The sequence below is a fragment of the Antrostomus carolinensis genome, unplaced genomic scaffold (assembly GCF_000700745.2).
Source record: "Antrostomus carolinensis isolate BGI_N321 unplaced genomic scaffold, ASM70074v2 scaffold11609, whole genome shotgun sequence".
Taxonomy (NCBI): Eukaryota; Metazoa; Chordata; class Aves; order Caprimulgiformes; family Caprimulgidae; genus Antrostomus; species Antrostomus carolinensis.
In genome coordinates, this window is record NW_010336435.1 from 32,821 (window position 1) to 52,514 (window position 19,694).

The 19,694-nt window shown below is 42.7% G+C and overlaps 1 protein-coding gene across 2 annotated transcripts in view; it reads right to left on the reverse strand.

Annotated features, from left to right (window-relative positions):
* The window catches only part of LOC104530307 (calpain-5), a 48,305-nt gene extending 29,041 nt beyond the window's left edge, over nt 1–19,264 (reverse strand). Inside the window, exon 1 of one of the 2 annotated variants that reach the window (XM_010174850.2) lies at nt 19,097–19,264. In XM_010174850.2, the coding sequence (XP_010173152.1) occupies nt 19,097–19,261 (165 nt within the window). In that variant the 5' untranslated portion in view covers nt 19,262–19,264. The remainder of the gene's footprint in view (nt 1–19,096) is intronic. The other variant, XM_029086700.1, reaches the window with a different exon arrangement.
* Nucleotides 19,265–19,694: the final 430 nt, after the last annotated feature.

Genomic DNA, 19,694 nt, shown 5'->3' on the forward strand with positions numbered 1-19,694 from the left:
CTTTCTTGTCCAATGGCAATACACAGACTTTAAAGGCTAAAAAGCCTAAGTCTAAACCACAACATCAAAGAGCATAAACCTCTTTATCAACAAGTTCCTCTTTTCCCCATCCCTTTTCCAGCAGGGTTTGGTTTCAGCCTAGATTCCAGCATCTACTAATTGTGGCATTTATCTCAGCCACTTTCTCAACGATAAAAATACTTTATTCACTTCTCCCAGTCTCCTCATCTTTTTCAGAGAGCACATTGAGGTGTTCTCCCCCACTTATTTGCTTAAAGAAAAAAAATATTAATTCCTGGGATAACAGGACATGGAGTAGCCAATTTAACCTCCCAGATACACTTCTGGAATAGTGACATATGCCACACCATTCTGGACTGGATGTTTGCTTCAAAACATAAAAAGAGGAACCATAAACTTATATACAACATCTTGATCATAAGACACAAGCTTCTTAAACTATTAGATTACTTAAAATATATATAAAATTTCAGATTTTGATTTTTTTTTTCTTTTTTAAATAGAAATTTTTTACTAGCCAGCACAACCCAACTTTTCTGAGCCTACATATGTCAGAGTCAATGGAGTCTCTCAGTTCCAACAGGACATGGATCAGACTCTTAAATTCTAGCCTGGACATCCTTTCTGGCAAAGATCAGCCTAAGATTATATAAAACAGAGAGCATTTATCTTTTAGTAACACAGAGATATGCCTAATACCTTGCAGAGAACCATAGTGCTTTCACACCATCAGAATTCTATCAAGTCACTCAGCTCCAAGCTCTAGAAAAAAGCCCAGATCAGGCTATTCCTTGAGCCTTCTGGTATAGCTCACTCCTTCTGTTCACTGCCCAGACAGGGTGTGAGCTGCAGCCAGCAGAGTGACACCAGTGCCTAATGCTGTCTGGGTGCCAGCAAACATCAGGGCAGCAAAGTGCTACAAAGTGAAGATAAACACCATCAGAGTGGTCAGAAAGGTCACCAACGTTGCCAGTTGCAGGCAAAGGGAGTAATATAGAAAATGCTGCTAAGGAACAAAACAAACAGTGAAGAAGGAGAACTCAAAATACGTGATGCCTGTTTGACAGTCTGACCAGGCATCACTTATTTTTTGCAATGACGACTACCAGCCATAGGAACACTCGTAGTGGCCAGCCTCATAACACTTTTTCAGAGAGCACAAGCTGTTTGATTTGCAGGTAAAACAGAAGGGATCCAGACCTCCAGTTTTTATTACAATCTATTCAAAGCACCACAAAATTTCCTTCAAAGATGGAGATTCTCTATGACCATTTTAGGAATTGCTGTGAGAACTTCAAGCCTCCCATCATCTGAGAAGACAGAAACCTCCCAAGGTCTTCTATTGTGAGAAACAGTCTGCTTGTCTCCCAGGAAGAGAAGTTGGAGAGGTGTGGATAACTTTAATATGAACTTGACTAGACATCAAATTCCAGCTAGTCTTAGAGCACAGTGCTCCACCTCTAAGTGCTGGAGAACCACTCCAGTTCCAGCACTGCTCCTCTCCTGACGGACTTAATTTTTTTACCAGGAAAATCATCTCAGCCAGCTGGAGCTCTAGACCTCATTAGGGACACTGAAATCATTGGCTCATCCAGTAACCTCTCTGCTAGTGCTCAACCCACAGACCACTGCCAAGAGAAAATCATGAGTCACCTTTTAACCCCACCCTCACACTATCAATCCCATTAATTATTTGATTCAATCAGGGTCTAACAGTCAAAGTAAAGTCAGTGGAAAAACTAAGGAAACATATCTTAACGCTCAAAAGGAAAGGAGAAGGGACTGTTTCTAATAATACTGAGATTTGCCAATGTTGCTTTTTTCTTGTCTTACAATTCAAGTATTTACAGTGCAGCTATTATGTTTACTAGCAGAGATTTTTTTTTTTTTGCAGATTTTTTTAACACAGAAGTAACTCAGCATGGTATCCCTGTCTTGTCCAAGCACGCCATCCCACTTAGTGTCTATAGTTTTCACTCTGTGCAAATAGAGAGATGCAGAGCAGATTCTCAGCTGTAAATGACTTTAGCTAGTCCAAGCGGGTGATGTTGCTTTATACAAGCAGAGGTGCGAGGCCCCTCCACCCACATCTATCCATGGACAGATGCTGCTCCGGTTTTGTTCACAAGAGATTCGTCATGCTTTTACAAACAGAGAAAGCCCATTAAGGCCAGGGATGAGAAACGCCATGGTTGGATTACATTTGAAATACTTGGATTAAATATGAATTACTCCTCTTATAGTCCAGACATCAGCTGTTTTACCAGTTAGATCACATGCCCAAATGTGAAAGCAGCTTTTAGACAATTATCACTTCTGAGAACTTTCATCTGTGGAGAGCAGAGCCAGTGAGTGAAAGAGCAGGGAGAAGCCAGAGGATGAAGTACTGCATTTCTATCTCCATTCAAGGAAGAAAATTCTATGTCCAAGGCTTAAATGCTCCTTCTCTGAAGGAAAGGGAAAACAGACAAAATAGAACCCCTTATCTCTATGGTTATTTGACTGACCAAAGGAGAGTAAAACCCTGCATTCATGTTCTTCATTAATCCCACAAGTGCTTGTACCTGTGGTAAAGCTGAAGCAGCAATAAAATTCTCAACTTGCAGACCAAAGCTCTGCCCACAGCTGGGTCATTGCTAAATGAGATTTAATTTTTTGCTCACCATCACAGAACTGAAGGCTTGGTACAGTCTTGGGGAAAACAAAAACTATTTTGATTGTTTATTCACTGTATCAGACTAGCAAGTGCTGTCTCCAGGCAAAAAATCAGATCTCTACGTGCTTTGTACAACATAGATACTCTATTAGACAGGCCCAGCCCTGAAGGCCTTTAGTTAATGAGGCCAGTTCTGCTCTTTTCCAGGGCAGTTTTGCACCCAAAATGTTGCAGCCAACGAAATAAGCAGCTGCATAAAGCTGTATATTTCATTATTTCTGGTGAAGCAAAGAGAGATGGGAGTTGTGAGGATTTTGTGGGCCTCTAAAGAGGCTAAAGGTATTCTGCAGGTGAGGAGTGAAGATAAGAAGTAGGGCCTGCCTTCCCAACTTAAAGAGTATGTATAGATGCATGCATATCATCTATGTATCATACAAATACGTGCACCTGGATGACTGTACACACGAGACCAACTGGCCTCAGCATGAGAAAACTGTGATGAAAGTAAGAGGACCAAATGGACATTCATTATCCAACCCAACCTCGGCATCCCATAGCCCGTAACTAACTGCACGCTCATGAGACTCTGCACTGAAATGCTCCCTGGCCCAACTCTCCTCTCTCTGACCACAGAATGGTTGAGGTTGGAGGGGACCTCTGGAAGTCACCTTGTCCAGCCCCCCTGCTCAGGTAGGGTGATCTAGAGCAGGATGCCCAGGACAATGCCCAGATGGCTTCTGAATATCTCCAAGAGCAGAGATTCCATTTCCTGATGCACATGAGAAGGTCAAGATGGCTTCTGACACCTGAAAACTGCCCAAAGTTCAGTGCATGAAAACTCCAATATAACATTCGGTCTTAACAAAGACAAGGTATTTTCCTGAGAAAGAACATTTTATTGCCTGCAAACTTGAAAAGATGCAAATTCAAACTATTTTAGCTTTTATGATTAAGTCACAAGTAATGCCACATACAAGCAAGACAGCAGTTCTAAAAGGTTCTTTCACCTGTAAAGAACTTTTAAAAGCTTCTTTTTAGCCAAAACCCCATATATCTTTATTTAATTTTAAAATAGAATTAATCTTGAAGGAAACATGCATTTAAATCACAGGGAAACATCATGAAATTCAAACAAATTGATTTGCAAATCTAAGATACAATGGCTTACAAAGCCTCAAATTCCAGGACTTTACTCATGCCAAATACCCTTTTAAATACAGAAATAAAATGAGAAAACCATAAAGCTCAACATAAAAAGCATTTTTTGGATGTGGATGCTTTCTGCTCTTGGGGAAGAGTGTTGACAGAGAGGACCTTAATTTCCTTTGCAACTGGTATGTTTTGGCTATAATTTTTCTTTCAGAGAAGCCAGACATTTAGTTCTTTAAGAAGAATAAATCAATGAACTAACAATTACTGTAAGACGACTTACGCTAGTTGATAATTTGATCCTTGGGCTTTTTGTTTTACAGGCTCAAAATAAATTTTACCATGTCATTCCTACCATCATCACATTGCCTCAGGACAAACAGAAGATGACTCTCTGAGAAACCAATTTACATCTAATGACAATTGAACCAACTAAATTAAACCTGACATTTTAAATTTTAAAGAAATATTCAGAATCTTGGAATTGTACTGTTTATGTTCTAGAAGTGACATTGAGGTCATTTGGTATTTTTTCTTTAGAGGAAAAAAACCACAACAACATAAGAAAGCCTTCATCCAATCTGAAGGAGGGAAATATAAACTGGAAAAACTGCCAAGAGAGAAGATAACAAAACAGTGGCATCTGGAGAGCTGTCTGCTTGGCAAGCATACATGTCATTTACAAATGTTTGCTCATAATTATACTCCGGTAAGACTTGGGTGAATAATACTTTTAAGAAAGACGCCACTTTCAAAACACTGCCTCTCCATCATCATATTAAATAAATGCAAGACTCATTGAAGGGTGAGTGCATCTAAGGATATTGCCTCAAAACAGGGGAACGTGTGCCTCACACTGCCCTGGTAGCTGCGAGACAAGGGGGAGGAAAGATGCAGCTGTGTATTGGGACATCCACTGAACTCCAGGCTCTTCAGCAACCCTTCTGCAGGAGGGAGGGCAGGGATGCTGGCACGGTGCCACTGTGGTTTTTGCTTCCTGTCATGACACAGCCAACACAGAAGGGCACAACTAAGAACAAAGAATTTTCTGACGTGACACCAGAAAAATGATTGAGCCATCAAGTTCATGTCATACAGGGTCCACTCAGTCACCAGACTAATGGAGAGGTTAGACAGGGGGTGTTTCAGCTGACAGCTGAAGGTTTTATAGTTCCTTGCTCATCTCTTCTTCTGGGTAAGCTCCATCTTAAGATTCTCCAGGCAAAATAAAAATAAAATTATGGAATTAATAAAATAAGGGTAAGCAACAGCTCCATTCTGGGAACATTTTGGCAATTTCAGAAGAAACATGTCATAACCTCCCCAGATGAAAACATTCAGGACAAAATATTCTGGGAAGAATGGTTTACTCAGAAACCAAGATGGAAACACGATAAACAATATTTCCATGATGCATCCCATACTCAGCCCAGTGGGGAAAAGGCAAGGTGATAATCCAGACCACATGGAAAATTCCAAGGCTTTGAAAGAAGCCAGAGTTTTATTCCCAAAACCATGTTATTGAGGTGCATCACCTTATATCACTGAGGGAAATGAGAATCAATTAAACTAAATTAATAAATTCCTATTGTTTAGAACAGGATGCTTTCTACAATAACATCCTTAGGAGAATAAAACAGTATCTGCTCAGTCCCAATAGCATTTCTTAAATTAAACACCCATCTCAAAATAAAGTGAAGACCTCCCCTCCCAATTTCTGGAGCACTAGGTTCTCTCATGTTTTCATTTTTCAAATTGCTTAACACCCAGGAACAAAATCAAGGTCTGTTCAGGGCTAAGCATGCTGCCAGAGTCCAGTGTAACCAGTCTGCTGCAGAAAGGTAAGGAGAAACACAAAGTGAAATGAAGAGTTCCTGTTCCAATTTCTGATGAACCTTCTCAAACACAGAAATGGAGCCCATTTGAATGAAATTCCATAAAGTTTTCAGGGCTTCTGATTTAGAGCACGGCTGAGCCACAGCACACCAAACTCCCCAGTACACCTCAGCCTTGATGTGAACTGCAGATTCTGGTCTAGGAAAATAGGACATGGACAAGGGTCACACAGCTGTACAGACCCCTCTGAGATGTGAATCCTGGCCACTGCCAGCAATAACTGCCGGAATGGGTTAAGGGAGTTAAGAGATCCCTATTTGTTTGTTAGGCTATGTGAGAGGAGTCCTGAGGGCACCGCACACAGCTCTGCATGCAGCTCTGCTCACTTCCTCGCTACAGGAACAAAACAATTGGGAAATAAAGTGCTTAACAACACATCTGCAACTGCCCTTTGCATTAGATGATGGCTCTGTCCCATAACTTCTCCATGCTTCTTGGACTCATCTTCTAGAAAAGCAGATGGCTGTACTGCCCATCTGGAATGTTAGTATTTTCCCATCACTACTCTTAGCACATGCAAATACTGACTCAACTCAATGAGAAGAAAATGTTTTAAATCACCCTTACAAAGCTAATACAACTCAAATTTTACAGCACAGATTCTGGGTCTCTATCTGCCTTCAAAATGCCACAGATCTGCCTGGTGTGACAATGTGAGTCCAAAGCACTGCTTCATCCTTCTTCCCACTGCACCATTCTGCTCCCCAAGTCACCATCAGATGTCCCTGTATGTACATCCATGGACATCCATCCATGCCTGCCTGCTCTGGGTGGGGACCTGGGTGTGTGAAGCACTTGCAGTAATTAACAGTCTTTGGGATCAGACACAAAACTTCTTAGTGCATAGTGACTCTGGCACCCACAACCCTTCACATGGGCTCCATATTTATATTAGAAATTGGGTTAGTGTTGTCACAGGTGGAAACGCTACTGCAAATGAGCCAAAATTTCAGGGTGCTGGGAGTTTATATTGGTGAAATTTATAGTTGTATATGAAGTTTATATTGCTTCACCTTTAAAATTCAAACATGCAATCAAACACAACATATTTGCTGTTAACAGAATTCTTGCAGGGTCCAATGCACAGCAAACTTCCAGAGACAAGGCTGTTAACTATTACTTTGATGTGTTGGTGAAGGAGGTTACTTCAGAATAGTAACAGGCCAAATCTGCAGACAAAGTCAACACACATTTTCCAACCTAAACCTCTGACAATGAATTCCAACTAGAGCGCCTGCTGGGAGATGAGGCAGGACTTGCAGCAGAGCTTGTCACAGCCACGGTGAAAGGACGTGTCATGTTGAACATGAACTAGCAGAGTGGCTACGGCCTGGGCACTTCGGCTCAGGACAGTCTCCCTTCCAGGCTACTCCCCTTTTACTGTGATCAACGTAACATGCCCTCAGGTGCTTTAGGAGGGCTATCTTGTGAGCTGTCAACCACATCTTACATGGCTAATGTAACACAAATGCTCCTGTTTGTTTCTTCCTTTTCTAGCCAGCTAGGAAAAAAAAACCAAACCTCTTCCCAGCTGTGAAACACACAAGCACAGCCCTCCAAAAAACCCACCTTTGCCATTTCTCGGCCAGGTAAGGGCAATGGACTGTATGAAACTGCTGCATGTAGCTCACTACCTTCATCTGCCAGGGTGCTGCTGAAGGGTATCACACTGGTTCTGGTCTTTCCTTCTGCTTTTAACTCACTCTGGCTACCAGCTCCATCTACCCAGTTCCTCAGGCAGCAGGACACAGCACATCCCAGATACAGAACCAACAGCATCTTGATGCAAGTCACAAACACCCAGTCTGGGCACTCTTCTGCCTCAGGATGACACTCATCTGGGCCTTCTAGCTCCTTCCTCCTCAGGGAGGCACCCCTTTCCCTCAATCTGAAAGCACATCCCCATAAAAAGAGCTGGAAAGACAAACACACACACATGCATGCTCTGGTACCCTCACCACATCAGACCTATTTATTGTGCAAGGCAATTATGCTGATTGAGTCCTAAAAACAGGTCCTGAAGCAAAGCAGAGAGACTAGAAGAAAATGGCTGGAAAAGTCCAGCATGACTCTCCTTGGAGCATCTAGATCATCAGCTACAACACCACAAACAGCAGCAGTTTGGATGATTTGACCCCTCTGCTTCCTTTATTTCTGCAAATAATACGAGCAAAGAAATGTCATATGAGGAGGAAGACAGAAGAGCAGCGATACAGAGTAGACAGGGAGGGGAGGAACACGTGAAGGTGCATTCCCTCACAAAAGGAAAAGTCATTTTCTTTTCAGAACATGTCCTTTGGAAAAAAAAAATAATCTCAAAACTTTAGGAGAAAATTATAATGGGAGAAAGAAAGAAACAAAACAAAGCCCACAATGTTTTTAGGGAATTACTTGGCTGGACACCATTAGAACATGCCATTCCAAGTACCTTAGAAGATCAGCAGAGGGAAGTCCCTTTATAGCTGGAAAATATTTCCTTGCCTCCAAGAAAAAATTGCAAGTTGTAACATTAAAAAAAATCCCTCCCCCACAAAAAAAAAACCATTCCCTCCTTTTTTTCCTCTCTCTTCAAAAAGTTTTTGCTCCTCAAAAAGACCAATTACTTGGAACAGTTAGGATAATTATTATTAATTTTAAAATTATTACAGGATCATATTAGTGTAGCAGTAATAATGACAACGTTGTTCTCTTATGATGCTCTATATGAGAGCTTATGTTCCTGGTTGTTAGAAGGACTACTCCAGTTTCGATGGATTACACCTACTTTTTTTGATCTCTGTGAATCAGTACAATAATACACGTATTTAAGTTATTAACACAGTTATTTAGGTTTATAATTGTATTTAGGTCATTATCACTGTTATCATTGACAATATGAGAACAGGAAAGTTAATTATAAAGTAATAACTCACTTTTTATTCACTCATGCAAGAAAGTCTATGTTATTCTACAACATAATTATACTAGCCTTGAGGTATTTTATTTAAAAAGCTTCTTTAAAAGTACACTAAATATTAAATAAAATTGTATCAAGACCAGTTTGTTTCTCATTAATTTTCTTTATGCTCTCTAACAATGGCGGTAAATTTGAAGCTGCCAAGAGAACATATTTTTTAAAGTCATCAACTTGTCCCAATACCTCATTAAGCCTCATTTTGAAGTTAGAGCTAGTTAGCATAATTTGATAAAACTCTATTGTCACTGGAACAAGAGAGACACAATCAGAGCAGGTTTTTTTTCTATTATTTCCATCAGTAAAGTTTCTGTCATCCACATTACTCCTGGCCATAAATCCCAGATAATCCCACCCCATTATAACCAGTATTCCAGGCATCAAGACAATTCCCATGAATGCTCAATTTGAAGCAACAAAAGGAAGATCTGGTCCGTAAGATCCCATGCAACATTTTAAAGCACTGAGCTATGGTGGAATGAAGAGTTGCTTGCCTGCTTGTGCTCACATTTTTAATTCCTTGAAAAATGGCAACAGGTCCCTTTACAATCCCTCTCAGAACAGAGCCCACCGTCACAACGGCATGTATTCAATCTCCCAGCCAACCAACCTAAACATGATGTGCTCACATAAGGCAGAGAGCACACACAGAATCACACCAACGTGCCCTTCACAGCATTCCACCCAGTCTGTCCTGTGTGCCAAAGTACCTGGACTTTACCATACAAATATTCTTCTCATATCCATAAACTGAAACTCTCTTCAGGTACAAATCAGCAGATTAAATGATTAACATCTAAACCAAATGCCAAAAGCTTGATCCACCCTCAATCATCCTTAATATTTCTATAACATTCAGATTTCAATAACCTCTTCAAAATAAAGGCAGGTGGTTTATTATGCTTTTTCCAGGAGCAGAAAAAACATCCGAGACAGTACTTCCTGATGCTATTTCTCCTACATTTTTAACATCCCACATGTATCTGGTCATTCACATCACTTAAGTCCCATGAATAGAGGGTTTTACTGCCTAGACTTGTCATGAACATTCAGTTGTCTTGAAAACCAGTTCTGAAGTACAACTAGAGACAAGATCAGGACCTTGTAACTGAAAGAGAATAAAACCAATTGCAAGAAGCACTTTAAGCCACGATTGGTTAAGTGTTCTCGCCTCTGATTAAGTGTTGCTGAGCTTTAAAAGCATGGGAAACATTAGACTCTATACTGAAGATATGCCAGGGTGCTGCTAAGTGCTTTAGAATGTTTTGAATTTCAGTGGATTCACACATACCTCTCAGGCACCAAATCATAGCTGACAACCTCTGTCTCAGCACTCCAGGGCAAAACCAGGTGGCAACCACCCGCCTTGACCATAACAACATTACATCTCCAACTGCTGGTGAAAACGATACAAATCAACTGATTTCACTAAATAAGACAACAAGAAAGCAGATTCTGAGTCCAGCTGATCCAGAACTACAGCCACACAGTAAGGATAAGACTTGTTTTGACCTGGATTTGAAAGACTTTGCCCTCCACTTTTGGACACCTCCGCCTAGCAGCCCAATTCCGTGAGGCCTTTTTAAACCCTGCTGTTCCAGTCTGTGGGTCACAGGATGCCAGAACAGCGATAGCCGAGAGTGATTACAGAAGACTTAACTCCACTAAATGTACCCTCACAAAACAAATAAAGCTCTTGAGGCAGATTTTTTAGTCTCTCCAACAAAAAAACAAGGTTCAGAAGCCAAGTGCCAGAACTAATTTTACCCTTAAAGAAACACGCAGTATGATGGGGTCCTGCCTACACCAGGATCTCAAATGGGTGGCAGTTCACTGTTAATATCACTGATGTTCACCCATCATCCCACCCCTTACCCCTAGCTCAAAATTAAATCTAACAACCTGAAGACAATTCGACTTAATTGTAACCTCATCATCTTCCGCAGGATCCGACTGCCAATCCCTGCCATTTGAATGTGCAGTTGCTAGGGCAACGGGTGTGAAGAGCATGCTTTTGTGTTGCCACATGCATCTTTGGGAGCTGTGCCAACATCTGAGCTCCCACAGCTGGGATGGATTTAACACCTTCCTCCCCAGAAGCCCTTGGCAAGCAGCTACTTCTCCTCTGCATGAGAGTGGCAGATGGCTGCAGCCAAGCTCAGTACAATCAAGCACCAAGGATGCTGTAAGGCTTCATTTGCAGGAGGTTATGGGGTACACTGTTCATCCTGTACATAGCCAATGAGGAAAGAAAAGATCATTTACCATCATTTAAAAATAATTTTCTTCTGGTGGTTTCCCACCTAGCTGCTGTTGTGCCCTCACCCACCCCCTCCATACTAACAGGAAGTTGCATAATATCTACAGGACTACACCATCTTCTCTTCACCTCTACAATTTTGATATGGAAAACATCATTAATGTGTACAGGAACCTTCCCATCAACCTCTCCAATTATCTTCCAGGGCAGGCTGCTTCCCAGAGTTTAGCTCTTAATTTATTTCCTATTCCTTTAAGATTAAATGCTTAAACTGAGGTCAGAGTCTGCTTTGCCTGTGACCTTATATACCTCTTTGGAGTATCTTCTTAGAGCTTATGCTCTTCTATAAAAATCAAGGTGCACTCCAACCCTTCCCTTTATATATACACATGTATGTTTAGCAAAGAAACATCTGCCTTAATCTTTTCCATAGCTGAGAACAAGTTGGAGCTCAAGATCACAAGCTAAATCTGCTTTTAATGGCAAGTAAAACTACGGATAACAATGGCAAATAGCCTCCCTGCTACTGCACTCGTAGAGTCACAGCTAATTACTGCATACAAAAGTGCCTGTTAAAATGAGAAATAATGTAATCTAGGAAGTCTTACAATCCTCTAAGAGCCCCAAAGAGCACCAGTAATGGAGTGCAATGTCTGCCAGTCCCCCGCTGAAGGTTACAGTTGGTACCTCAGACTCACTTAGTCTGTCTGTAGAGGACATCCTCCTCCACATGACCTAGGATGTTGACAGATGCAAAAGGAAAAAGAAGCCAGATAAGATTTATCCCATGTCAGTGCAAGGTTGAGTTTTTCACAGTCCTTTTCTCCTACAAACATGTTCCAGAGAAGCACAACAAATAAGCAAGCTGCAAGACACTGTGCGTGTCTCACACAACCTACAACCTGAAACCACCTTTGTATTCCCATCAATGCCTCCATATGTTTGAGGCTCAAAGGGATTCGTGAGCTTCCTCAAAGCTCAGCAGAGGCTCACCACCACACTTGGAAATACACTTCCTCACCTCTCAGATTCAGGCACATTCCACCTGTGCCAGTATTTCAACTACAAACACAAATGTCACAGCACAAAGGGCTTTGCAGCTCGTGTTCTACTTCAACAAGAGTCAATAACCACCAACAACAGAGAAATGTGGACAGTTGTGGGCACAGACAGGGAAACAAAAAACAAAACTTGGGCTCTTCCAGGACATCAGCAGCCTTTGCAGGGTAAGTCCCATCTTCTGAGAAGAACAATAACCAGAGCTGCAGGCGAGGAGGGGAGCTGTGGAGGGACCTCTATTCTGATTAAGCAAGAGCACTGGTGTTGCACTGTATTTTTAACTGGAGAGAAGAGACTGAAGGGGGAAAAAAAAAAATATAAAAAAGCACATTCAGATCTTCAGATCTGAAAAAGCAATCATTAAATCAAGAGTTACACTCCAGAAGGGAGCTGGGGCCGCGGGGTTGGAACCTGGCAAACCAGAGAAGTGTCATTATTCACAGGGGCTGTTACAGTCAAATCAGTTTGTCACACAGAAGGCGCAGTGTAACTACACTGTACTGCTAAGAGGTCACATCACTTTGTCATGCCAATTTACGGTAATCCCTTTTAATCTCCCCTCTTCTCCAGCTGTGGATTACCCCCAGGCCCCATCCTGGCAGGTATCCCAGGATGCAATCAGCTGTCACTCCACTCCATGCCCCAAGACTGTTCTCGCAGTGCGCTATCGGGCAACTGCTCGAATCCAGACGCAGTGCCAGGACACCTCCCTCTCCAGCGTCTCTCCCACACGCACTACTGGACTCTGACACGTAGTCCCAAACATACACAGATGTCTTTGGTCTTCTTCACAGTCAAACTGGAAAATAGGGTTAGATTGCAGCAATGCAGATACAGAAGAGACAGGGGAATCACATGATGAAGGCAGGAATTGTCTCTGAGGGGCATTTCACCCAGGTGTGCTTACACCTGACAGCCAAGTCTTTTATGACATTCATTCCACAAAATTTAAGAGGATTAGGATACTAATCATTCTGGAGGACTGCTTACTGTGATCACAAATCATGCCACTGAGACCATCTGTGGAATAAAGGACATTAATGCAAAATAGGTAAAGCTAACCCAGGCTAAGTGCTCAGGCAGGCATGCCCCAAGCCTCCTCTGCCTTCCAAAGGACAGCAACATCTTCTAAGACAGCGATAAAGGCAGGGGAGGTTTTCAAGGTTCAAATCAGCACTTGTAAATCATAGAATCACAGAATGATCTGGGTTGGAAGGGACCTTAAAGATCCCCCAGTTCCAACCCCCCTGCCATCAGCAGGGACACCTTCCACTAGACCAGGTTGCTCAAAGCCTCATCCAGCCTGGCCTTGAACACTTCCATGGAGGAGCAGCCACCGCTTCTCTGGGCAACTTGTTCCAGTGCCTGACCAGCCTCTCAGTGAAGAATTTCTTCCTAATATCTAATCTAAACCTGCCCTCTTCCAGCTTAAAGCCATTTCCCCTTGTTCTGTCATTAACTGCCCTTATAAAAAGTCCCTCCCCAGCTTTCTTGTAGGCCCCCTTCGAAGATGTTTTAGCTCCTGAGACAGCTGATCATTTTCCACCAGTTAGACACAAACAAAAGCTGGTGCACCTTCAAGAAACACATGCAGGCACAGAAGCTGTAGCCCCCGAGTTCTCTGGCATCTCAGTCCCTCTGGATATGTCACCAACCCGCTCATCCCATACTCCCCAGTTCAGGAACTGGGGAGACACCTTTTCTGTTTATTCCCATTGCCGTACCATTCCAGAACACAGTGCCTTATTTCCTGATCCTTTTCACTTACATGGTGATAACCACCCCTGAAAGCGCCGGGAAATGGGTAAGAAGAGTGGAGAATCAGGCCCGTGGCATGCAGTGTTTCTGGGAACACAAGGCAGGCAGTGGGCCACGAATATGCAATTCTGCACTTCCAGTCAGATATCTGACCTTTGGCACCAGTGAGCTAACAGGGGTTTAATCAAACACAGCAGCAGTCCCTCCTGCGGCGTGGGACACAAGAGCGGATCAGCAATACTGTCACACAGTGTCTTTCTCTGCTGTCTCACTGAGAACCTGCATGGTCTTTCCAGAACATAAGGATACAATCATAGTCCTTTCATAAAAGGCAGATGCAGACGAAAGCAAAAACAGGGCTTACAAAACAGAGGGTCGAGCAGGGAAACCAGGAAAGCACATGATAAGACTCATTCTGGAGGATCAGACCATTCTTTTCCTTTATGAATAACTAAAGAACATCACTTATCTCTGAAGCAAGCTTATCCACGCTTTCCCCACACAGACACTTGCCCTGGTTGGGAGATCACTGCTATTTGTTTAATGCTGACAAAGGTGTCCTTGGGATTTAATACTTTTTGCAAGGCCAGTGCCCAGTTGAAAAAAATGGAGACAAACCTGAGGTTTAGTTAAAAATAGGACAGACAAAATATCCTTTCAGCAGAGAGACTATCATTCCAGGTATTTTCACTAGAGCTGCCTGCTGCTCAAAGCCAATGCTGGCCAGGACCACCACCCAGAGGCAGTGTTTGCCCTCAGTAAGGGGTTAGCCAGGACAGGTGGCCGAGGACATCCCAGGGCCAGCAGAGATAGCAGGGGGTGAGCGGCTTCTCCTGCATCTTGGCAGGACACAGCTGCCCCCAGCCCCACTCAAGCCTGGCAGAGGGGATGGAAACTCCAGGGAAATCACAGGAAAAGAGCAGGATGGGCTTTGATGCTAATATCAACAGGCAGAAAATAATGTCTGCCAATGGGGGGATTCTTTCTTCCTCTTTTTCTAACAAACTAGCAGGTTTTCCCCACAGGAAGTTTCAAATGTTTTGTATCTTACATTATTGCTTTTATCTAAACGGTGGGGGGCCAGTTCTAAGTCCCTCAGCTCTGCATTAGGTTCTAAAAGCACTTCTTCAAAATGTCTGTGACAAAATAAATCCTTGCTCACAGAGGAAGCCCTTCTGTCTGAAGCCACTTCTGATCAGCCACTGCATGATTTCCACCACAATAGGCAGAGACACTGTCCCTCTGTGATGGTGTGGAGCAAACAGGAGAGGGAAGGACGTACCTTGATTCCTTTGTGATGCAAGGGGGTCAAGTGCAGGTGCTGCAATAGGAAGGTGGGGACATGCTGACCCCACTCTCGCTCAGTGGCAGCCTGGAACAGCATAGAAGCATTGGGAGCACCTCCCTGTGTGGCATCAGGACAAAGGAGGGAATAAAATGTACCTTATAAAGACATGTTACAGCAAGGAGGCTTCCTGCAGGCTGCAGGGCTCTGGGAGATGCTGCACCTTTGAAATGGTCAGGCTCAGCTTAGTAACTATTTTACAGGTGGACAGAGGAACTGAGACATTAGCAGAGCTCAATGCCCTGAAACACCAGTAAAGGATTCATGTTGTTGGAATCAACACCTGAATTCACCCTCTGAACTTCTGGTCAGCAGAGATTGGGCACTTGTTGGCTGCAGGCTGATATGAACCATACCCCGAATCTCCAGTGTCAGTTGAATCACACCCTAAACACATCAATTCCTCTCCCCTGCCTGTAGTGGCAGCTGGTGGTGACTGCCCCACATCAGACATCCATCAGGAGCACCCAACCTTTGGGCAAGGAGAGTCCTCCCCAAAATGCCCATAAATTGCCTCGGGCTGAGCAATCAAAGGGCTGTCCAGGACAGGTCCTCCCCTCCCCTGGGGCTACAGCAGGCCACGACAGGCAGGACACTGACTACCAGGGAAATCACAGCCCGCTGTCTGACACCACTGTCATCTGTCAACCATTCTGTCAGAAAATGTCACTCTGAGAAAAATTATTTTTCTCTATGAAATCAAGTCCAACATTTCCAAATTTTTTTCCCAGAAGTGAAAAACAATTTGGCATTTTTACACTATTTTTACTTTTCATAGCCCTTCACTGGTGTGGAGAGCATCACAAAGGAAGGTGACAGAGAAACAAAGTAAAATAAGGTTTAGGCAAATCTTCTGGCACATTCAGACTTTTCTCTTTCCTACTTAGAACTAAACATGGAATTTCAGAGCCCTACAGCTTGCCAATTCCATGTTTCAGCCAGTTCTATCAGATATCCCAGGTGGGGTCAGACCTTTTGAGTTCATTTACTACCCAGCACTGAAATACAGCATTATTAGCAAACATGCACCTAAGCTCCTGGGCACGATCAGAACCTGCCTGGCAACTGCACCCCACACTACACTGACTGCGCCCCGAGAAACCAGGAGCCGGTACCGCACGTAAGCGGTGGGCATCGCTCTTACTTGTTGGATGATCTTTCTGTAACGACATTTCTCCTCAGAAAGCCACGCCACCCTAGGGAGACTGCACGGTAATTACACAGTGCCTTTTGTGTTCTCCTGCTTCTTAATACTGGGGTGCCACAGAAGTTACACTACCCTGTCTTTGTTCTCTTTCCCAAAAAGACTTTAAAAGTACAAAACAAGTAATTAATGTCAGATTGTTAATGACCTATTGCTGTGAGTTTGACTGGAACGAGCAAACAGAACATACTTAACATTGCAGGTGCAGATCCAAGGACAAAAACAAAGTGGAAGGAACCCTTTATCCCTCCCTCTTTTCTCTCTCTCACTTACACTCCCTTTTCCATTAGGGCAGAATAAACCCCTTTTGACTGCAGAGATACCAGACAGTCTTCCTAAGCGTTTGTTCTGTCTGGCCACCACCAACCACTTACGGTAAATGAACAAAGCATGAGCATACTTGTGAACTGAACCTCACATCGATGGAGATCGGTGACAAGTGGTGTCTGTTTAATATTTTCACCAATGACACAGACATTGGTGCACTTGCAAGTGCACCCTCAGCAAGTTTGCAGACAACAACAAGCTGAGTGGTGCGGCTGACACGCCTGAGGGACCAGGTGCCATCCAGAGGGACCTGGACAAGCTCAAGAAGCGGGCATATATGAACCTCATGAGGTTCAACAAGGCCAAGTGCAAGGTTCTGCACCTGGGTCGGGGCAATCCCTGGTATCAATACAGCCTTGGTCAGCCTCATCTGTTATCCCCTGTCACAGAGGACAGGGAACAATACCAGCTGCATACGAAGTAGATCACACTGTCATTGGCATCATGTTTTCTAAGAAAAGACACCCAAGTTTGTGCTTTCAGAAGATTAACCCTAATCCCAAAAGTGGATATGGGTGAAATAGAGGACAAATTCATCACACTGAAGGGTGAAAACACTGTGTGCATCTGGCTAGAGACTGCCACCGTCCTCTTCTTTACACTTGTCAGAGTATGAGAACAGATGACACTCTGATGGAAAGCCACATTGTAAAAGTTGGGAATGATTTCGTGTTCTTCTGAATTATTTGCTTATGGCCATGAACTACTTTATAAACACGAGGTATATGAAGCATAAAACCTCAGAGCAAACCAACTAACAGACACCACAAATAAGTAATATTAACAATTTGAAAGGTCTAGCACATTAGTGACAATCAGAAGTTAATAAATATTTGTTTTCCTGTTAAGATGCTAGTAAAAGTGGCAAATAGACAAGCATTATTGGTTGTGTACAGACAATAGTTGTTCATTTTGAAGATGAAATCAGTGGTGTGTAATTGAAGTTTTATAGAAGTCAAAAGCAAAATCCACATTAACTTCAGCATAACCATGTAGAGACCAGAGACAATTATCAGTCAATAAAGGAAACCTCTCCATTCCCTCTGGGTAAAACTTGCTGCTAAGATTTCACCAGAACCGTTCTGTAACCTACAGCCGAGGAAGAGGGTATCAAGTTCACTACAGAGCAAAGGTTTGCTTGGACACCTCTTGGGAACTCACCTTCTCTCCTCTGCATCAGCCACACATCTCTATAGCTGAGTATTCCCTGGGAGTAGGTTGTGAATGTCCTGCCTTATACTGCAGAAATCATCCAAAGCTCTTAAGACTGGTATATAGCTGGGCTTTGTGGTTCCAGTATAGTTAATACAGACGTAACCTGGCAGCCAACTATACACACATACTTTCCTTTTTTTTTTTTGGCACTAGGTAGAGAGCAAACCAAATGATTCTGGAAGCGTAAGTTAGTTCCCTGGAACAGAAATTAATCCATTTGCTTTGAAAATAAATTCTCCCAGTCCTAATGCAGCTGTGAACCAGCCAAACATGATGGCCTTGAGCTCCAGCAGCAACTAATGACATTAGTACTTTTATCAATGTTCTTCTCATAACAAGTCTTACTCTGAAACCAAAACACAGCTATTCTAACTACTGAGAAGAAAATTAACTCTATCCTAGCAAAACCAGGACAGCATATAAATGAACTAGCCAGCTATCTGAGATTGGAGAAACTTCCCCTTGCTACTGTGAGATTTCCTTTCCCCATCCATACATTTTAATAAGGTACAAGTTACTCTGAAAATATGCAGAGAACTATAATGATGAACAATAATCCTGCATTATTATCTGAGATGTTTCCAGTATTCCAGGCAGGAAGATGCTATCTACTCAGTTAATAAAATCAAATTTTCTGTAGTGTTCTTTTGGAAGGGTTATATCTAATTTGGGGGGGGAAGCAAACTTGGGGGAGGCACTAAGGCACTAGATTGGCTAGCTAAAGCTCAGTTTTACATTGCAGTTACTGTGCATACACACCAGGCCCCCAGATGTGACAGGTATCAACGAGAAACTTCAATTCAGAATCTCAACACCTTGCTGAAACGTTTCTGTCAACACAGCAGCTGAGACAGGTACGTATCCACAGAGTGACACAGTACACACATTTATTCACAGAATTTTCCTGTATTGACCAATCTATTACTGGTATTCTTAATTAAATAAAGGGCTGATTTAAACATAACTACAGCTGGAGTCACCTCAGACTGCTGTTTGTTATTAGAGAGCCATCAACAGTAAAAAGCACAATTATGCCGCACAGAGCGCTTCCTTTTTGTCTTTTTACAGTAAAGGCATGACTTCATTTTGGACAGCAGTGTGACACAGAGGGGCTACTGCCTGAATCACACAGTGACAGGAAATTAATGGAAAAAAGGGAGGGAGAATATTCTCATAGAACTGTGTTTTAGCACACAGAAGACAGTAGGAGTGGAGAAATACAAACAGCACCCCACAAGGAGAGCATGGATTACCTTTGGGCGCTTCCATTCAACTTTCCTTGGTGGTGCTGACTGATAGAAGAGGGACTCATCTGAGGCTGGAAACTCAGGATCTTCAAAGAGCCGTCTCTGCTGGATACTCTGCCCTTTCAGCTCATGGTACTTCTGATCTCTGAAGAGTTGCACTGATGAAGACATATCTTTCTGTCTAGGAAAGATGAATATTGGTTTTTGCAAATGATGAAGGTTCTTTAAAGTCCATAGATGATACCACTCATTGGTTTCTAACAACAGAGCATATATCTTGATCTAAACAAGATTAATTACTGATTTCTGTTTAAAAACTCAAATTACAAAATTAGGTTAAGTACTAGACTAGAAAACCGTAAGAACCAAGAATATTTTATATATTAGGATGGTATTTTTGGCTGAACAGAACTCTTACCAGGAAAGACATTAGAGTCCAGACCTGGCACAAACCCAGCATTTTGCTTTGTCTAATTGATGGGAAAGGTAACAGTGGAGCTTGGCTCTCAGTCTGCACCATGTGTGAAGGGCTGGACCATCTTTTTGTCCTACATTCTTCTTCTGGACACTAAAGCTCTAATTATCTACTCCAACTCTTATGCCT